Source organism: Coturnix japonica, chromosome 27 (genome assembly GCF_054131305.1).
Source record: "Coturnix japonica strain WE chromosome 27, WE-NBRP24, whole genome shotgun sequence".
Taxonomy (NCBI): domain Eukaryota; kingdom Metazoa; phylum Chordata; class Aves; order Galliformes; family Phasianidae; genus Coturnix; species Coturnix japonica.
The window spans coordinates 1,268,546-1,287,570 of NC_140689.1; the positions used below are offsets into that span (position 1 = coordinate 1,268,546).

Consider the following 19,025-nt stretch of genomic DNA (forward strand, 5'->3'; position numbering starts at 1 on the left):
GAGCGGATATTATTATTTGCTGTGGAAGTTTGAGAGTTTAATATTAAAAACGAGCGTACTGTGATTGCAGGTGCTTTGAAGTACAGTAGTATTTCAGTACAATAGTCTTGCTGTAGAAGCAAAGTAGTAGCTTGTAGTTTCCATGTTTATGATCCTTTTTCTCCCCTAAAGGTGTTCCTGTGTGGAATGCAAGAAATTGATCTGAATGACTGGCAGAGGCAATACCATCTACCGGCATGATAGCAGAACCAGCAGACAGATACTGTGGTTCTGGGAGGTTTGTAGACTTCTTTTTTCCTCACAAGAACACAGCAGCAGCTTAATGAGCAACAGTCAGAATTACTCAACAGATACACAGTGTGTAAATATAAATGATAACTGCTAATCCAGCTGTCCTAGGTGTGATGGGGAAGTGAACGTATCAATATTAAACTTTACCTCAGTGTTAATTATTATCTTTCAGTTTGTGAAAGAAATAGATAATGAGAAGAGAATGAGACTTCTACAGTTCATTACTGGAACGTGCAGATTACCAGTGGGAGGATTTGCTGACCTCATGGGTAACGAGCCCTCTTTAATGCATTTTATGCTCATGTTTATTCCTTTGTTTTGTTAATAAGGACCAAGCTGTGTGTTTAAGGGTATTTTTTAATGAATTTATATGGAATCTTTTTTCTGAATCTTGCATATTGGTAGAGCTGTGACTGAAAAAGGGATGGAGGGAATGTGAACATGCCTTGCATCAGTGACTTGATAGATGGTTTGGATGTGGTCCTGGCAGGGCAGCCTGCTCTGGGTATCCCTGCTTGATCAGAATGGAAGGACTAGGTGGTAAACTCCAGAGATTCCTTCCAGTACCAAACCAACAATGTGATTCAGTGGTTGAGTTTCTTTGAAAACCGCTTCATACTTATGCATTTCACTATGTGGATTTCTTCAGAGGGATGTAGTGAGAGGCAGATGTCTTTGTGCTCTGCAAGAAGCTATAGTCTTGTTTTCTCTTCAAGGCTTTCACGCACTATTGTCATGTATTATCTACTGGTATACATGGGCAGTTAGACCTAAGAATTCCTCATTTGATTTTTGTACAGGGAGCAACAGACCCCAAAAATTTTGTATTGAGAAAGTTGGGAAGGAAAACTGGTTACCTAGACGTCACACCTGGTAAGTACTAAGGATCAAACTCTGTTGTGGTTCTTTTCTTACTTGTCCAGATCATGGATATTTTCCAACAAGCACCAACCAGGCATGGCAACTCACAGCTGAAATGCCATTGCCCCTGCTAAGTAACCAGTCTACCTACAGACCTCTCATTAGAGACTTGCAAACAAGAGCAAAACCCATTTATTCCCATTTCACAGGTTGGCTTCTCTTCACCACACATCACATGCACAAGAACAGATTGCTCTTGCAAGGAAGCACGTTCCTACACACCACAGCATCCTGCTGAGCAAGGGCATCATCCACATACATTCCCTCATCTCTGTTACCCTACAAAGGTTCAAGGACAGAAGACACAGCTCACCACAGCATCTACTGGAAAAGAGCCCATGGCATTCAAGCACACCCAGAGTCAGAATCCCCTCCTTGCAGAAGATGGGTTTGAGGAGCAGGCCATGAGACACATTCGGTGAGAAAAAGTCAGCCTGGAGCTCCTCACCGCTGAGTACAGAGCTGCGCCCACAAGAAGATTCAACCCCTTCTCCCCTCGGCTTTGCTCACTGTTGCAAGGGACACGAGGACCCTTGGAAACATGGAAGATGTGCTGGATACGATGTCATCCTCGACGGAGCAGCCATACTCTAGCAAGAACACACGGACATGGAATCTGTTAGAAGCAGAGCCAATACCTGGGTGCTGCCTACAGCATTTGCCAGCTGTAACCTAGCTAAGTAGTCAACTGTGCCCAGGGCTCTCAGCATCACTGCAGCACTCCATTCATCATCATTCGTGCTACAGCCTCCAATTAAGAAGCACAGACAGTAAGAAACTGGCAAGAGAACCATACGTCCTGCTGGTAGACAGAATGCTCCTCCCCATTTTATTTACATCAGTTCAGTTGCTGGTGAAATTCTAGTCTGGATCCTCTCTGAACAAACAGCCACAGCTAGGTTGGCCAACATGTCACACCTAAAAGCTCCTCAGATTCCTTCCTCCTCACACCTGCCTGCACACACACCAACTGAAAGTCAGGCAGCAGGACAAGGCCCGGCCTTTTGAACTACTGATAAAGCTTGGAGATCTCATTAATGCGATGAATCTCTTCACTGTTGCAAGAAGCCAGAATTTCCATCAGGCAGCCTTCTTCTGTTCCTGCTCCCCAAGGAATTGCCAAGGCAAGATTTCAGATACCAACAACAGCTCCTGACATGCAATCAGATTTCTTTAAAAGTTAATAATAAATGAAGAAGACATTCATAGCAAAGCAGTAAGTCCTTGGCCAGAACTTCAGCAATACAAAAGAAAGATTTCCAAACTTTCACAGCCCTCCTCACTTTGTGCACATTGGACATGGTGGTGGGAGTCATCATCCCAACCATCACCCTCTCAGAATTCCCACGCAGCAACGCTGTCAAGTCATCAATCAAATCCTAGAAAGCCAAGAGAGGAGGAAGGAGGTGGCAGAAGGTACGGCCTTCCAGGACAGACAGAACTGAGCTGTTCACCACTTCTCTTCAGGCTCCAGTCCTCTTTGCATCAACAACTGCTCTGAACTGAACAAGAACAAATCAACCTTGGTCAAGGAGAGTCTCTGTACATGACTGGTGTATGTATATTTGCCTGAGTGATTCATCCACAGCGTAAATGGGGAGGTGAAAGTCAGTGTGAGAAAGTGAATGTGATTCACACTCTCTCAAGTACTGCTTTAAGATGCTTTAAGATGTTCTTTATTTGTGAGGTACAAAGTGCTCTCTGAGGCCTCTTCTAAAATGGTCTAGCTAGCAGTTACAGGTTATTGAAATGTGTTTTTAATTCTGCGCTGCTTTTCTTAGATGCCTGTATCTGCCCTGGTATCCTTTGCAGAAGCTCTGGAGCATGGATACAGCAAATTCAAGAGTCCTTTTCACCAGCAAATGCGAGCTACAGGTGTGACACAGGCAGTCCATTGCCTCCTTTTCAAGACAGGCGCTGTGGTAAGTCCAGGAGTTGGCATCCTTAATACACAGTGGGATTACAGCCATCTTTGTTCAGTAAGGAGGTTATCATTACCTACAGTAGAGCCCATCTGTACTACAGGAAAGTTTATGTGGAATGACTGTGCTGATGAAGGTGGAAATTTTCTCTTTTGGATTAGACCAGCCCACAAAGCAAAATGAAATGGAGGAGGGAGAAAATGTACTCATAGTTCTTGCTTAGTTCTAATTGCCAAGCAAATGACTACCTGCTAGTCAGAGCAGGATGGTGCCTGCTGTCTGGGAAGCCTCATGCAGAAGCACTGGAGCTTTTGCATCATGTACTCCCACCCTTGTCCCCTGCCTGAGGCGGGCCATAGGACACCCACAGCCTCTGGGCAGCCTGGGCCAGGGCCTCACTGCCTCTGGGGGAGGAATTTCCTCTACCCATCTACCTCCATTTCCACTCTTGGAGTTTAAAGCCATTTCCACTCATATTATGGCTGTCTGCCAATGCCAAGTGACATGCGAGGTCCGGTAGTGGGTCAGGTAATGACACGACAGCAGTACACGGACAATTGTGCTATTATTGTCAATTTATTGGTAGCGTGGAGCCTGGAAAACTCTGATTGATGACAGCAGTGGTTCTGTGGATGTCAGATGGTGCCCCAAACCAACATACTGGGGGTGCTCCCACCTCCTGACAGATGGTGGAGAGGAGCGAGAGAGCAGAGGTGGTGCTGGGGAGGGCTGGGGGCTGCTGGGCCTGGTCTGTTTCCCCCTGGCATTGGTTTTCCAGGTGTCTGATGCCCCTAAGCTGACACTGTGGGCAGGGGGCACTCCTACCTGCTAAGGGATGGTGGAGGGGAGGGCTGTGGGGGAGCCTGGGGGTGGCCAGGCCTGTCATGCTGGGGGGGCTGCTGCCATCCTTTGAATGATGGTGTAGGGAAGCGTAGAGGTGTTGCTGGGGGGTCTGGGGGCTGCTGGGTCTGGTCTGTTTCCCCCTGGAAGTGGTTCTCCATGTGTCTGATGATGCCCCTGAGCTGACACCCTGGGGGGGCTGCTCCCACCTCCTAGAGGTGATGGTGGAGAGGAGCGGGAGAGCAGTGGGGGTGCCTGAGGGGGCCACTCCCGTCCCCTGAAGGATCGTGGAGGGGAATGGGAGGGTGGTGACGGTGCCTGGGGAGGTGGGGGGCTGTTGGGCTGGTTGTGCTTCCCCCAGGCAGTGGTTGTCTGTCTCTTGGACTGTTTCCCCACCTTTGCACTCTGCATCCCCTGATGGATGCTGGAGGGGAGGAAGAGGGCAGAGGTGGTGCTGGGGGGGGGGGAGGGGATGGGGGCTGATGGGCCTCTCATGGTTCCCCAAGGCAGCAGTTGTCCGGGTGCTGGGTGATACTCCGGAGCTGACACCCTGAGGGGACCACTCCCGCCCCCTGAATGATGGCGGTGGGGATGGGGGAGGCGGCGTTGATGCCCGGTGGGGCCGAGGGCTGCTGGGCCTGTTGGTCATCTGCCAGTCAGACGTTGTTCCAGTGCTGGCCGATGACTGCAAGCCTACACCCCGGGTGGGTTCTTTCTGTCCCCCAAAGGGTGGGGGTGGGGGACAGGGGACGGCGTAGATGCCTATTGGGACGGGGGGCTCCTGTGCTTCTCAAAGATCCCCAGATAGGAACCTTCTTCACATTCGTAGATGGTGATATTGTACTCGGGTTGCTTAGCCCATTTTTTAGCTTCATAGCGGCGCCTGTGAAGAGAGGAACGTGCTGAGGGCACAGGAGAGCCCCTGCTCTGCTTTCTCACAGTGCATGGCAAAGTGCCACCCTCAGCTCCCAGCCTGTCTCTGGCCCAGCAGTAAGGATGGGCTGAAGCCAATGACAACATCTAACTGTGTAAATCGCAGACCATGTGAGCCAACAACTAACTGGTCTCTTTACGCTGCTTTAACTGGAAACGCCTCCTGGCCCACAGCAGCCCTACAGTAAAGAGTTGGCAGGATGGGGATGGGGGTCAACAACTCACTTTCTGTTTCTGTACCAGAAAATAAGAAGCCAGCACAGACTCGTCCCCAGCAATATGGAACCCAAGGAAGCTCCAGCAAGTATCAGGTAGAACTTCCAACCAACTTTAACTTGCTTGGCATTTGCATGTCCTGCATCAGGCACACCTGGAGGAACAACGTGGTCATTGCTGTGTATCGTGCCCTAATGGAAATCTCAAGGAGGTCTGACAATTTTTTTCCATTTTGTTGGACTCCTGGAACAAGTGAAAATCCTCAGGCTGCAATGCTTCCCTGATTCCAGGGGAAGCAAAGGGAACTCCCAAAGGCACCGCGCATCGAGGCGCTCTGGAGCCTCTAATTTGCCTCTCAGCTTTGGGTATGCCCTGGCTCTGCCAGATTTACTCCTTCTTCTCCATCATGCTCTAACATTTCTTTTGCACTCACCTACCCTTGCCTTGTGAGGCTGGGTAGTGCTGCCGCAGGCAGGCACACCGTGACCCTTTGGGACACGTCGTTTGACTAAACAAAACTCATTAGAGCAGAAGGAGAGTGTGTGCATCTGTTTAATCAGTTGCTGCTAAGAGTGACGTGGACAAGAACCACTGTCGTGTTGTGCAGGGAGTGCTGCCCTGAGCTCTCCCCTCCCCCTCAGACCCCACTCCACGGGGGCAGAGTCAGGGCCCTCAGCAGCACCTGAACCTGTTTCTCCGTTTTTCCTTCCCCCCGGCATGGGCACAACTTGCACGCTCCTAGTTTTCAGGATGTTTCTCCTGCTTATGAACTCCTGCCAGATCGCTGCTTACCTGGATTCCTCAGAAAACGATAGACCCAGTTGTGGTGGGCTTCCCCGGGCTTTGACAGCGCTGTGAAGAATGAGAGAAAGGCAAAGTCTCAGCATGGTGCAGGCACGGAGGAAGCAGAAGGACGAGGAGGCTCCCTCTATGCCATTGCCCCATCTGTGACTGAGTGCATCTCTCTGGACCTCAGTTTGCAGGAGGGACCCCTCTCCGGGCTGCTGGTGTGCCTGGAGCCTCAAGGGAGGCACAGCAAGCTTGGAATGCAGGGACTGTGTGAGGGAGGTATGCTGAAGGCTCCTATTCCTTCTCATCTCTGCTGAATGTGGTTTTGGTGGCCTTGTTCCCAAAAGGACAAAGTTCCTAAGTCCCTGGGAACTGGGTGCAGTGGGAGGGGAGCAACCTCTAGCCATGGCCACGGAGCTCTACCGGCAGCCCTTACCTGGAGTGCCAGCTGCTTGCGAGGCCTCTCTTTCTCCCAGAGGGATGGGCAGTATGTGACGGATGCCTTGCTGAAATGCATCCCTGTGAGCAGGCTCTGCGTCAGTCCCTTTAGAAAGGAGGTAAGAGAGTAGGGCTGTAAGTAACTGCTTCTCATCAGGAAGATGGTATCTTCAGCAGGAAGGTGATGCTGCAAGCCAGTTCAGACACAGGGGCATCACCACAGCAAGGTTCCTGCTGTGCACACTGCAGATGCTCCATGTGTATACATCTAGAATATAGATGTATATACAAATAGAATACATACATCAGCTTCCCAAGACTTTCAGTGGACAGACAGAAATACACCCACCATGTGCTGCCTTCTCCTTTGTGATTTTCTTTGGCATATAGGACAGCCTCTGTGGGTATCTTCCTCTTCCCAGCGCCTCTTTCTGTCTCTCAGGACCTGAACAGAAAGTATTGGGATCAATTTCAGACAAACAAGGTATTGAACTGAGTGGTCTTTTCAGCAAAGTCATGAGACAGCAGCCACTCCTGGGATGCCTGTGCGGCTCCAGCACAGGAGGCAGCCAAGTATTTGGCACAGCCTTCCCTGGAGGCACTTCAGCACCCAAAGAATGGGAACTTTCCATCACAAACTGCAACCTACAGAACCGCATCACTGAAGAGCAGATGGTGCCAGGGGGTCGTGCCTGGCTGACATTAGGGCTGTGAGCTGGCATCTCTCAAAGGAAGCAAAAATTCACAGCATACCCTTAGGAGCTGCTGGGACTTCTGTCCTGGAGCTCAGCAGGGAAGATGGATCCCATCCAATGCTACCCACACCTGTCAACAAACACAGACAGAGCAGCTCCTGTCAGATGTGGCTGGATGGTGGTTTAACCTGGAATGACAGCACTGCTGCATAGCACTCTTCTCTCCCTACTAGGCTGTGTGGAACTGTCTGGAGAAGAGAAGGGGGTGGAAGGAGAAGGGGAAGATCTAAAGGCCCTTTCCTGTGGGATTGCCCGGAGGCTTATGGACCAGATTATGGAGGCTTTGGCAAGGCACTGCTTATAGGCACAGCGGTAATCACACAGCGATGAGAAACATCCCCATTGTGCGTTGTGATCTCTCTCTTCCTTAGGACCTGCTGTGACTGGAAGGGGCTCAGGTGACGATGTGGCACCCAGAGCTGGGTTGAAAGTTGCAGAGGGGCCAGGTGGGCAGTTGGCTGGCAGTTGGCTGGCACTCAGCAGCTTTGCAGATACTCTCTCCAGGCCACGTGAAACAGTCCTCAGAGACAGCATGGAAGAACATTGGCGTTTTCTTACTAGAGAGATCTCCGATGGATGGAGAGAAAGCCAACGGGACAGTGGGTGCACACAGCACCCAAGGAACAGTGACTGCCCAAGCTTCTCATAGACAAGAAACCACCAGGCAGTGAAAAGCTGAACCCTTCCTGAACTTCCACAACCAAATATGTGCGAAGATCATGAGGTGAAGACTGGTGACTTACCTCTGGCATCCACTCCAGGTTCAGGCACAGGTCTCCATTCTGGTAATCCACCAAGAGGGCCTGCAGGCACAAGTGTGATCAGAAAAAGGTGAGGAGAGCTTCCACTGCGCACTGGGGCCTGGTTTTTCTGCAGTGACCTGCAAAGACTGGCAGCAGGTCGGGGAATGACATGGCCCAAACAGCAAAGGCATCGGTTCTCTCCTCCAAAGAGTGGCAAGGGCTGCCCTCCCACTGAAATGTGACAACTCTCCAAGTAAAGAACTACTCTCAGCTGATCTGTGTACGGCTTTTAAGGCACAAAGAGACTTGAAAGACCTTTGGAGGTTCTTAAGTACCCGAATAAATCATTACAACGCTCATTTTTCTGTCTTCAAGGAAACAGACACAACTTACCTCTGGGTTTCCCCTGAGGCACAAAATCAGTATCCACCAAAACATCTGGATAAGGAACTCCAACATCATCATCTAAAATCAAGAACAGATGAGAGATGTTCCCATTGCATGTTGCGCCTTCTCCCTTAGTGACTGGGGAGTGTCAGGTAATGGAATGGGAGACTCAGACCGTGATTGCCAAAGCTAGAGAATGACCTGGGTGACCTGGAGCCTGGCACTCGGCAGCTTTTCAAATGCCCTCTCCAGGCCACTTGCAACACACCTCTGGGACCGCATGGAAGGGTATATAGCCCGTCAGGGCTTTCTTACTGGGAGTTCCTTGCTGGATCTCCCACTAAAGCACCAGAGGAAACGATGCCTGTTCCTTCCTCTGGGCTCCAGCTGGGTGTCTCTGTTGGGAACTGGGATTTGCCTGTGGGGAGCACCAGGAAGCCAGAGCAGAAATGCTCACGCTTTTCCCAACACGCTTCTTCTGAGCTCTCCCATAGGACACCTCCAGGGTGGGCTCAGCCAGCAGCAGAGCCATGGCCTGGCTGGGCTGGAGAAAGCCCTGAGGGGAGCGCTGCTTCCACAACCCACACCTGGCCCCTGGGGTGCTGCCTGGCCCCCTTCCCAACAAACCCCCATGGAAAGGCAGCCCCGGGGCAGTGTGGCACAGGGCCACAGGGACAACAGCCTGGTCCCATCTCTGCCCACCCACCTGCTGCTGGAGCTCGCCACGGTGCAGCACAAGTCTCCTTGGAACACATGGCCATCAGTAGGAGGAGGAGAGCAAGGCGGGCGGGGGACACGGCCCCCCACACTCGTGCCATGCTGCCACCACCACCGCTGCAGCCACAGCAAGTGCTGGGGCCAGCACGGAACACCTGGGGTACACACCCTGAGCACTGTGACCTCATCGAGCACAGCGGGCATTGTGACCTCACGTCCCCCCCAGGATGCAGATCTGTTCCGCTGCCATGGCCAGGTTCCCCCTGGGCTTGTGTGCACTGTGGTGGTGGGAGAGGATCGGCACTCATCTGGAGCAGCCGGAGGCCACAGCTGAGGTTTCCACATTGACATCATGGAAACAGAATCGTGGAAAGGCTTGGGGGGGAGGGGATGCTGGAGACACAGGTGCTGTGAAAGGAGAAAGAAAATCACTGTAATGTTGCTTTTATTGCTTCATACAGCTCCAGAGATTTAGTTTTGACTTTCAGTGGCACCAAAGAAGCCGTTTCTTCAGTGACACTATATTTGTTATCACAGCCTCTAACAAAAATGGCAAATCGAGCTGTATCTGTAGCACCAACAGTTCCATCAATTGCCAGAGCATTTTGATGGGTTGATTGATAGATTTTCCTATTTCTTCAGTCTGCCTGGCTCTAGTTTGTTGTAACAGAGCAATTTGAGAAAAATCCATTTGTTTTTGCAGGACAAATGATATCTGCCATTCCAATTTTGGTCAAAATATATCATAAACTCAATTTCAGGGTGTGAGTGTGTCACAATTTCTGTTAGAATATGTCATTAGCTCTATTTTGGAGTGTAAGAACATCACAGATTGGGCCAAAATAGGGGCATAAACCCAACTTCTGAGGGTGAGAACTTCGCAACTCGTGTCAAAATATGCAATAAATCCAATTTTGGAGTGTGTGAAGGCCACAATTTGGGTCAAAATATGTCAGAAACTGAACTTTGGAGTTTGAGAAGGCCATCATTTGGGTCAAGATTTGTCACTGATTCTATTTCAGAGACTGAGAACGTCACAGTTTTGCTCAAAATAAGTCATTATCTCAATTTTAGAGCATGAGGACGTCACAATTTGGGTCAAAACGTGTCACAAACCCAATTATTGTGTGCGTGAAGGCCACAATTTGGGTCAAAATATATCATTAATCCTATTTCAGAGAATGAGAACGTCTCAGTTTCTTCTATTCTCCCCAGGGTCTGCAGGCCTTTTTCCACTTGCACACTGCACTTGCTTGTCCAATGCATGACACAAAGCCCAAGTGAAACACCTGCTTGCAAAATAAGTCTTTGCCAAATGGAGATAAATGACCAAGGTCAGCTCTCTCTACAAAGCAAGTTCTTTGTGACCACAGCCACAAACAGCAGTTCCATTCAAACTATCAGAATTCTTTCTTCCATCCCAGGATTGTTCTTCAATCACAGGCCTTCAGGTCCCCGACAAAACTCCCTGAGAATGTCACCCCAGGAATGTCACTCCAGTGTTACTCCCTGATATCCCCCCGCAGTGATAACCCAACACCACCCCCCGCCATCACTCCTGAACATCACCCCTGTGTCACCCCAGCATCACCCCGGCAACATCACCCCCCCGCAATACTCCCACATCACCCCCCACCATCACTTCCCAACATCACCCCCACAACGTCACTCCTTGATGATAAACTCCAGTGATACCCCAGCAGCATCACTTCCCGATGTTACCCCCCAGCGATACCTCAACATCAGCCAACAGCATCACCCCCAGTAGCATTGTGATGTGAATCCATAGTGAATTGATGTGAATCCTGAGTGTACCCTCAGCTCCACTCCTGTTTCAGGGTATGTTTGGGTCTGACTGACAGGATGTCTCAGGAGCAGACACAAGCAAACTGTACTCGGAGCAGCACAGAGGGTTATGAGCTGCTCAGTTTTCTGGGCTCCACCAGAAGAGGGGTGGACAGAAGGGACAGGGAGGTGAACGTTCCTCTCTACTCTGCCCTTGGGAGGCTCCATGCGCCCATGGTCTGGAGCCCCCAATACAAGAAAGACAGAGAACTGTTGGAGAGGGTCCAGAGGAGGGCCAGGCTGAGGGAGCTGGGCTTGTTCAGCCTGGAGAAGAGAAAGCTGCAGGGTGACCTCATTGCAGCCTTTCAGTACCAAAAGGGAGCCCATAAACAGGAGGGGAGTCAACTCTTGGAAAAGGTAGATAACAGCAGCACAAGGGGAAATGGTTTGAAGGTGAAGGAGGGAAGACTGAGGTTGAATGTCTCAGAGTGGTGAGGTGCTGGAACAGCTGCCCAGAGAGGCTGTGGATGCCCTGTCCATCCCTGGAGGTGTTCAAGGCCAGGTTGGATGGGGCCCTGGGCAGCCTGGGCTAGTATTAAGTGGCCCTGCCTGTGGCAGGGGGTTGGAGCTTCATGATCCTTGAGGTCCCTTCAAACCCGGGCCATTCTGTGTGATCTGTGTGAATTCAATTCAGCATACACACCATCACAAACACACACAGACATCCATTGCACATAATCCCAGTAAGCAAGAAGCAGAAACTCCCTAAGCAAGCGCACCCTTACATATCGCCACTGAGAGATGGCAAACAGCTGAAAAGGAGAGAGAAGGACCATGCTGGTGTTGGATGCAATAGGCATTGCCAGCAGGGCATCAAATGCTTCCAAGGGCACTTCTCCTCTCTCCCCCGATGCTTTTCCCAGGGCCTGCAGGCTTTTTTGCACTTGAATGCTGAACCCACGTGGCCAGCACACGATGCCTGTAAAGACAGAAAGACAGGGTGGTCTTAATTATTACTTGGGATGTTTGAGTTATCTGCTCTGCCACCTGCATTGCAGAATAAGCAGCCAAAAACTGTTTTTCAGTCATACTGTACCTTTTTTCTGCTCTGTGCCAAACTTAAGACCAGAACCCAGTGGGCTGAAACAGAATTTTGGCACTGCTACAGACAGGAGCCAAACCCAGCTTGAGTCGCATGCATCTAGTTCAGCTGGAAGGGTGGGATCAATTACACCCAGTGCTGGGGCCTGTTGAACAGCTGGTTTTGCTTCCTGGAACGCCTCTTCTTCCATTCTGCCCCAGACCCATTTTTGGCCTGTCTTTGTGAGTGTGCCTCAGCAGCTGTGCTAGGTGGGCTCTAAAGGAACGTCAGCATCTCAATATACCCAACAGTTCCTGCAGCTGCCATGGCACGGCAGGGACTGGGAATGCCTCAACCTTGCCTATTATTGCACTGACCAAATGACATCCAGGAATTTTACCAACAAAGCCGGTCCTTGCACTTTTGGTGGGTTTAAGGCCTGCCCTTTTTCTTGTAAGTGAGCAGGTAACGAGCGTGCTGCCTTTCCTAATCACAGAATCATAGAATCGCTCAGGTTGGAAAGGACATTAAAGATCATCGAGTCCAAGCAAAACCCCACCATCCTACCCTAACTATCAGCCCTCTGCTAAATCATGGCCCTGAGCACCACGTCCAAATGGTTTTTATACACACCCAGGGATGGTGACTCAACCACCTCCCTGGGAAGCCCATCCCAGTGCTTAACAACCCTTTCTGTCAAGAAGTTTTCCCTGATATCCAACCCAAACTTCCCCTGGTACAACTTGAGGCCATTTCCCCTTATCCCGTCACCCATCACCAGTGAGAAGAGAGCAGCCCCACTCTCGCTGCAGTCACCTTTCAGATATTGGAAGAGAGCAATCAGGTCTCCCCTCAGCCTCCTTTTCCCCAGACTAAACAGCCCCAATTCCTTCAGTTGCTCCTTGTAGGCCTCCAAGCCCTTCGCAAGCCTCGTTGCCCTTCTCTGGACCCGCTCCAGCACCTCCATGTCCTTTCTGTACTGATGTGCCCAAAACTGAACACAGAACCCTAGGTGAGACCTCACCAATGCTGAGTTCAGGGGCAGGATGACTTCCCTAGTGCTGCTCACCACACCATTCCTGATACAAGCCAGGATGCCATTGGTCCTCTGGTCCACCTGGGCACACTGCTGGCTCATATTCGGCCGAATGTCCATAGCACACCAAGGTCCCTTTCCATCAGGCAGCTTCCCAGCCACACCTCCCCAATCCTGTAGGGTTGCCTGGGGTTGTTGTGACCAAAATGGAGGACCCAACACTCAGCCCTATTGAAACTCATTCTGTCATTGACAGCCTTACCTTCATCCACTACATGGGTCACCTTGTCACAGAATGAAATCAGGTTTGTCAGACAGGATCTACCGTTCCTAAACCCATGCTGACTGGGCCCAATCCCCTGGGTGACCTTTAATTAGTCCATGATTGCTCCTGAGATTATCTGTTCCATAACTGTTCCTGGCACCGAGGTGAGGCTGATAGGTCTGTAGCTGCCAGGATCATCTTTCCAGCCCTTTTTGAAGATGGGCATCGCATTTGCCAGTCTCCAGTCCACCATGACATCCCTGGTTATCCAGGACTGCAGAAGAATAATGGAGAGTGGCTTGGCAACCACATCTGCCAACTCCCTCGGCACTCCAGGGTGCAATCACATCCGGACCCGTGCACCTGTGAGCATCCAGCTTTCAGAGCAGCTCCAAAAGCATGGGATGAGCTTTGAGAACTCTGGTCTTCTGGGGGAGGATGGGGCTTGCCTCTCAGTGAAGGGGAAGACCATCGTCAGCAGCAAGCTTTCCAGTGCAGTCAAGAGTTTTAAACAAGAATCACCAGGGGAGGGAACCCATCCCACCCTGAGGCTGCTGATGGCAATGGGTGCCCTGGGTCTGGAGCTGGATCGCAGGCCAGGAAGACAGCACCTCAAGTGCAGGATAAGGGAACTCCTACTGGTCAGTCAGCCTCACCGGGAGCCCAGCTCAAATGCCCGCACACTAACACATAGAGCATGGGGAGCGAGCAAGAGAGTTACAGGTGTGCGTGTGCCTACAGGGCTATGACGTAATGAGAGAGAGGTGGGATGGCTCTCACGATTGAAATGTCGGAATAGAGAGGTATAAACTCTTAGGAAGGACAGGCACGGCAGAAGGGAATTGCCCTCCACATCAACAACCAGCTGGAGCCCATGGAGCTTCACCTGAGGATGGCTGAGGAGATGACAGAGAGTGTTTGGCTTAGGGCTAAAGGGAAGGCAGAGGAAGGAGACATCGCAGTGGGCGCTGGACCAGGAAGACTGAGTGGATGAGGCCTCTATAAACAGATAGGTACAGCCAATGGCATCCTGGCTTGCATCAGAAACAGTGTTGCCAGCAGGAGCAGGGAGGTGATTGTTCCCCTGTACTCAGCACTGGTGAGGCCCCACCTCGAGTACTGTGTCCAGTTTTGGGCCCCTCACTGCAAGAAAGACATTGCGGCCCTGGAACGTGTTCAAAGGAGAGCGACAAAGCTGGTGAGCGGTCTGGAGCACAATGGGGCCATATGAGGAGAGGCTGAGGGAGCTGGGAATGTTCATCCTGGAGAAGAGGAGGCTCAGGGGAGACCTCATTGCTCTCTATAACTTCCTGAAGGGAGGCTGTAGTGAGCTGGGGGTCGGCCTCTTCTCTCGTGTCATTAGTGATAGGAGCAGATGGAATGGTTTCAAGGTACGGCAGGGGAGATTCAGGCTGGACATGAGGAAGTATTAATGCTCAGAAATGGTGGTCAGGCACTGGAATGGACTGCACAGGGAGGTGGTGGAGTCGCCGACCCTGGGGGTGTTCAAGGAAAGACTGGATGTTGTGTTGAAGGACATGGTTTAGTGGGAGCTATTGGTAATAGGTGAACAGTTGGTCTGGATGATCATGTAGGTCTTTTCCAATCTTGGTGATTCTGTGATTGATTCGATGATCTCCATTGCAGAGCTGGATACCGAGGGTGGATGGAAAGAAAAGGGAAGGGAGGGGAACGAGGGCGAGGAAGGAAGGGAAGAAAAGAAGGGGAAGGGAAAGGAAGGAAAGCGAGAGGAAAGACACGAAATGAGACGTTAATTTTGGGTCCTTTTCCGGCAGCTTCCCGCCCCCTCCCCCCCCCCCAAAACAGGCCCTGGGTCGCCCCAGCCCGGCCTGAGCCACGTGACAGGAAGTGCTTGGTAGCGGCCGAGAGCACTTCCGGGCCAGAGCGGGCTCTGCGCTGCGAACGGGGTCGGGCCTCGGTGCGGGGGCACGGAGGGGCTGTCGGGGGAGGAGCTCGCGGCGCTGCCGGCACCCAGAGGCGATGCGTGCGGTGCCACCGAGTGTGGCGGGGGCCGGGGGGCGGCTTCGTCCCGGGGAAGGCCGTGCGAACATCGAGCTGTCGGTGCGGCCTTGGGATGCTGCCTGCAGGGAAGCGCGGCGGGCGCTGTGCCGGGTGCCGAGCCGTGGCTCGCGCTTTGCTCGTCCTTTGAAGGCTGAACTGTAGGCAGCCGGTTTGCATCGGGTTGAAGGGGCTGGCGCTGCCCTGAAGGTGAGCGAGAGAAGTGGGCAAAGGAAGGGTGAGTGGCGGGATCCGAGGAGGGCGTTTTGTGTTTGTGTGCGTGTCTGTTGTTTGCCTGACGTGTTGGTGTGCGTTGTTGTTCCAGGTGTCTGAATGAGGACTCCCCGTGGGAACTGGCAGTGAGCAAAGGAATGGAGCGACGGGCCTGGGTGCCGTGTTGGACTGCGGCTGTGGAGCCAACGAAGGTGTGTCCAGTGTCCTTCCTCTGGCTGTGGGTGAGCGGGGCGAGTCAGGGCTGCGGTCCTGTGCGATGGTGTTTGTTGGCTGGGACCGGCTGCCTGAGCAGAGTGGGGGCAGGGAGAGGGAGGTTTGGAAAGCGGCAGCAGTCAGGAGCACGTCTGTGTCACGGCCTTATCTAGATCAATCTATGATTGATAGATCAATCTGTGATCTCCAGGTGATGTTATGATGTGGAATAGCAATAGAAAAACTGCAAAACCACAATAGTGTGGCAGCCCAAAAAGATTCCCTTGTGGAAGAAGGGGAAGGGTGAAGGAGGCCGAGGACCATTTTCTCAGGGCTGGCTCCTCTGTGCCCTCTTGCTGGCCGGAGAGAAGGTCTGCCTGCTGGGCACAGGGAGCGCCTTGTAGCTCCCGTGCCGTGCCCTGCCCTCCAGCCCCCTCCTCATCCCATGTGGAACGCCAGTGCCAGCAGTGCGGCCGCCATTTTAGAACCCTCACCACGTCACCTTGGTCACCGCTGCCGCGCGCAACGCAATCGCCTCTGACAGCTGTGGCAGATAACAGACATGTCAGCTGCAAAGAGGGTGAGGGTGGAAGTTGGCCCAGTTTCAGGCGGGAGGATGGAGCTGGGGGCCCTAGGACTGAGAAGGAGGAGGGGTCCCGCCATGACCACCAGGCAGAGGAGGGGTAAGAGAGCCACTTTCCATCGCACCTGCACCAGCCTGGTGACGAGCAACCTTATGGAGCCCATGGAGGTGGATCCACCTGCAGAGGAGCCCATGGAGGTGGATCCGCCCGCGGCATAGCTGGCCTGGCACCACACCACCGTGCCAGGCCCTGCGTTGGCACCATCATAGCTCCACCGTGGCTGGTCCAGGCGCTGAGCTCCTTACCCGCTGCACGGCCCCCGCCCCCAGCATTAGCTGGGTGGCATTTTTTTAAGATCTGTTCCTCTTTCAGGCTTGGTGTTTTCGAGTTAGGCATAGGTTATTATTCGTGTTTTAGTGTTAGGAGTAGGTTTAGTGTTAGGAGTTGGTGTTTTCCTGTTAGGAGTTCATTCCTGTTTGTGCTGTAGTGTTAGGAGTTGATGATTGTTCCCATAGTAGAGTTAGGCATAGGTTACTGTTGGTACTGTAGGGTTAGGCGTGGGTTCCTACCAGCAGCTGGCAACAAACAGCGCTTGCTCGGTAAGCACATGTCTGCTTTCTCCCCCAGAGCCGTGAGTGTGACTGCCATGAGAGTGGAGGTCTGATGCCATCTGCAAGGAATGGTATTTGCATCTGGTGGCTTTTCCGTTGCAGAATGTCCAGCAGCAGAGCGTGAGCGGCCGTGAAATGAAGCTGGGCCTCAGGACAGCAGTCTGGAGCTGCGTCACGAGCTTCCTGCGAGGCCAGCGCAAGGTAGGTGTGCCTTATTGTAAGGGTGCGCTGAAGCAGTGTTGGTTAAGCACGGCTCACTCCTCTGTCTCCAGCAGATGGGCTTTCTGCACACTTTATTTCTGTGGCCGTAGAATTTCTCTCATTGGGATAGAGAGGAGGGAGTACCTGCAGAAGACCGTTCTCTTCTGGTTTTGAGCCGAGGAGAGCTCAGATTCCAGCTTAAGCAATGTTCTTTTGTCACACTCTGGGTCCTGTGTTACGTTCCCCAGAGTTTCATCTCTCCTTTAGATTCCAGTTCATCTGACAGGTTAGGCTTGAATTCAGCATAATATCTGCTTCTCCCTGGGTTCAGGTTCTTCGGGTCTCTAATGGAACATGTTAGAAGATTTCAGCTCTGCATTTTTTTTCTTGCTCCGAATAGCAAGGGACTGCTGTGCTCTCATTAATATCATCAGTGAGTAGATGCTTCCTCCTGTTTGAGCCTAAAATGCTTTCCATAGTTGAGTGGTTGGAAACATAGGGTTTTAACTTAAAATTGTTTGCGCAGAGTGAAGTGCTCTATCCCCAGAACTTTCCATCTTTTTTCTTAACACAGCTTATGGTTCATTTCAAAACAAACTAACAAAGATGAATTTGGGTTAGCGTAGCCCGTTTTAAATGATCCTTCTGTGTCTTTTCCAGGCTGGTAGCAGAATGGAGACTTTCCTGAGGCGCTGAGGAACAGACACAGCTTTTTTCGAAGGCTTCAATGAAATTCTGCCACAACAGTATCTGCGGTCCTTTGATGCTAAGGAGCTGGAGGTAAAGGATTCTTTACCATTGCCAGATCCATGCTTCTACACGCAATACTTGAATGTCAGTCAGTGTCTGAAGTGCAGAGTTCATTAAGGCTGGCGGTTCTGTTTTCTGGATGTGCGAGTGAAGCCGTATGTATCAGTTAGTATTTGGTCAGTGTGTTGTTCTTCACTTTCTTCTTGGCAACCAACTTACACGTTTCTAACATTAAGATTCTGCCAGTGCAAATTTTTTGGCTAACAGTGTTTTTGTAATCCTTGACAATGTGACTTGCATGTGTTTAAAGAGTGAGCAATTGGAAAGCAAGGGAGATAACCAAATATCAACGGATGGTCAAATTACTGAGTGGAGCAGGTTTTAACTGCTTTTGGTCTCTCCAAATTATCCTCTGCAGCAGAACATCATATTTCTAGCCCAGAATTGTATGGTTAGGCAATGAGAAAGTATGGTCTGAATGTCTAAATACAAATGTTTTCATGACTGGGATTTCTCTTTAGTCACCTCTCCACATTTTCTTTGTGAGCGGATGTTATTATTTGCTGTGGAAGTTTGAGAGTTTAATATTAAAAACGAGCGTACTGTGATTGCAGGTGCTTTGAAGTACAGTAGTATTTCAGTACAATAGTCTTGCTGTAGAAGCAAAGTAGTAGCTTGTAGTTTCCATGTTTATGATCCTTTTTCTCCCCTAAAGGTGTTCCTGTGTGGAATGCAAGAAATTGATCTGAATGACTGGCAGAGGCAATACCATCTACCGGCATGATAGCAGAACCAGCAGACAGATACTGTGGTTCTGGGAGGTTTGTAGACTTCTTTTTTCCTCACAAGAACACAGCAGCAGCTTAATGAGCAACAGTCAGAATTACTCAACAGATACACAGTGTGTAAATATAAATGATAACTGCTAATCCAGCTGTCCTAGGTGTGATGGGGAAGTGAACGTATCAATATTAAACTTTACCTCAGTGTTAATTATTATCTTTCAGTTTGTGAAAGAAATAGATAATGAGAAGAGAATGAGACTTCTACAGTTCATTACTGGAACGTGCAGATTACCAGTGGGAGGATTTGCTGACCTCATGGGTAACGAGCCCTCTTTAATGCATTTTATGCTCATGTTTATTCCTTTGTTTTGTTAATAAGGACCAAGCTGTGTGTTTAAGGGTATTTTTTAATGAATTTATATGGAATCTTTTTTCTGAATCTTGCATATTGGTAGAGCTGTGACTGAAAAAGGGATGGAGGGAATGTGAACATGCCTTGCATCAGTGACTTGATAGATGGTTTGGATGTG

The 19,025-nt window shown here is 50.8% G+C and overlaps 2 protein-coding genes across 14 annotated transcripts in view; one reads left to right on the plus strand and one right to left on the minus strand.

Moving 5' to 3' along the window:
* The window catches only part of LOC146756335 (dual specificity calcium/calmodulin-dependent 3',5'-cyclic nucleotide phosphodiesterase 1B-like), a 78,952-nt gene that overhangs the window by 3,049 nt on the left and 56,878 nt on the right, over positions 1–19,025 (plus strand). For 12 of the 13 annotated variants that reach the window (XR_014937466.1, XM_085524515.1, XM_085524522.1 and 9 more), the window contains exons 5-14: positions 172–277; positions 464–560; positions 1,092–1,164; positions 1,362–2,767; positions 2,994–3,134; positions 15,464–15,563; positions 16,862–16,960; positions 17,621–17,740; positions 18,426–18,531; positions 18,718–18,814. Coding sequence is in view for 2 of the 13 variants with exons in the window: in XM_085524515.1 (XP_085380641.1) it covers positions 18,460–18,531; positions 18,718–18,814 (169 nt within the window). In the remaining 11 variants the exon portion in view is untranslated. Of the gene's footprint in view, positions 1–171; positions 278–463; positions 561–1,091; positions 1,165–1,361; positions 2,768–2,993; positions 3,135–15,463; positions 15,564–16,861; positions 16,961–17,620; positions 17,741–18,425; positions 18,532–18,717; positions 18,815–19,025 lie in introns of those variants that run through there. The other variant, XM_085524514.1, reaches the window with a different exon arrangement.
* On the minus strand, positions 4,737–9,823 carry LOC146756336 (uncharacterized). Its single transcript, XM_085524690.1, has 9 exons — positions 8,942–9,823; positions 8,242–8,313; positions 7,849–7,908; positions 7,104–7,175; positions 6,700–6,795; positions 6,349–6,456; positions 5,916–5,975; positions 5,133–5,277; positions 4,737–4,857 (listed from the first exon to the last, which is right to left on the minus strand). Exons 1-9 carry the CDS (start codon positions 9,258–9,260, stop codon positions 4,737–4,739), a joined length of 1,053 nt encoding a protein of 350 aa, XP_085380816.1. The 5' UTR covers positions 9,261–9,823.

Excerpts from the sequence above, each read along its gene's own strand:
- LOC146756336 (XM_085524690.1), bottom strand. The coding sequence starts at position 9,260 with ATGAGTGCCGATCCTCTCCCACCACCACAGTGCACACAAGCCCAGGGG. Across the intron at positions 6,796-7,103 it reads AGTCCCAGCAGCTCCTAAGG|GTCCTGAGAGACAGAAAGAG; the intron begins GTATGCTGTGAA and ends CTTTCTGTTCAG. Across the intron at positions 5,278-5,915 it reads TCGTTTTCTGAGGAATCCAG|GTGTGCCTGATGCAGGACAT; the intron begins GTAAGCAGCGAT and ends TTGTTCCTCCAG.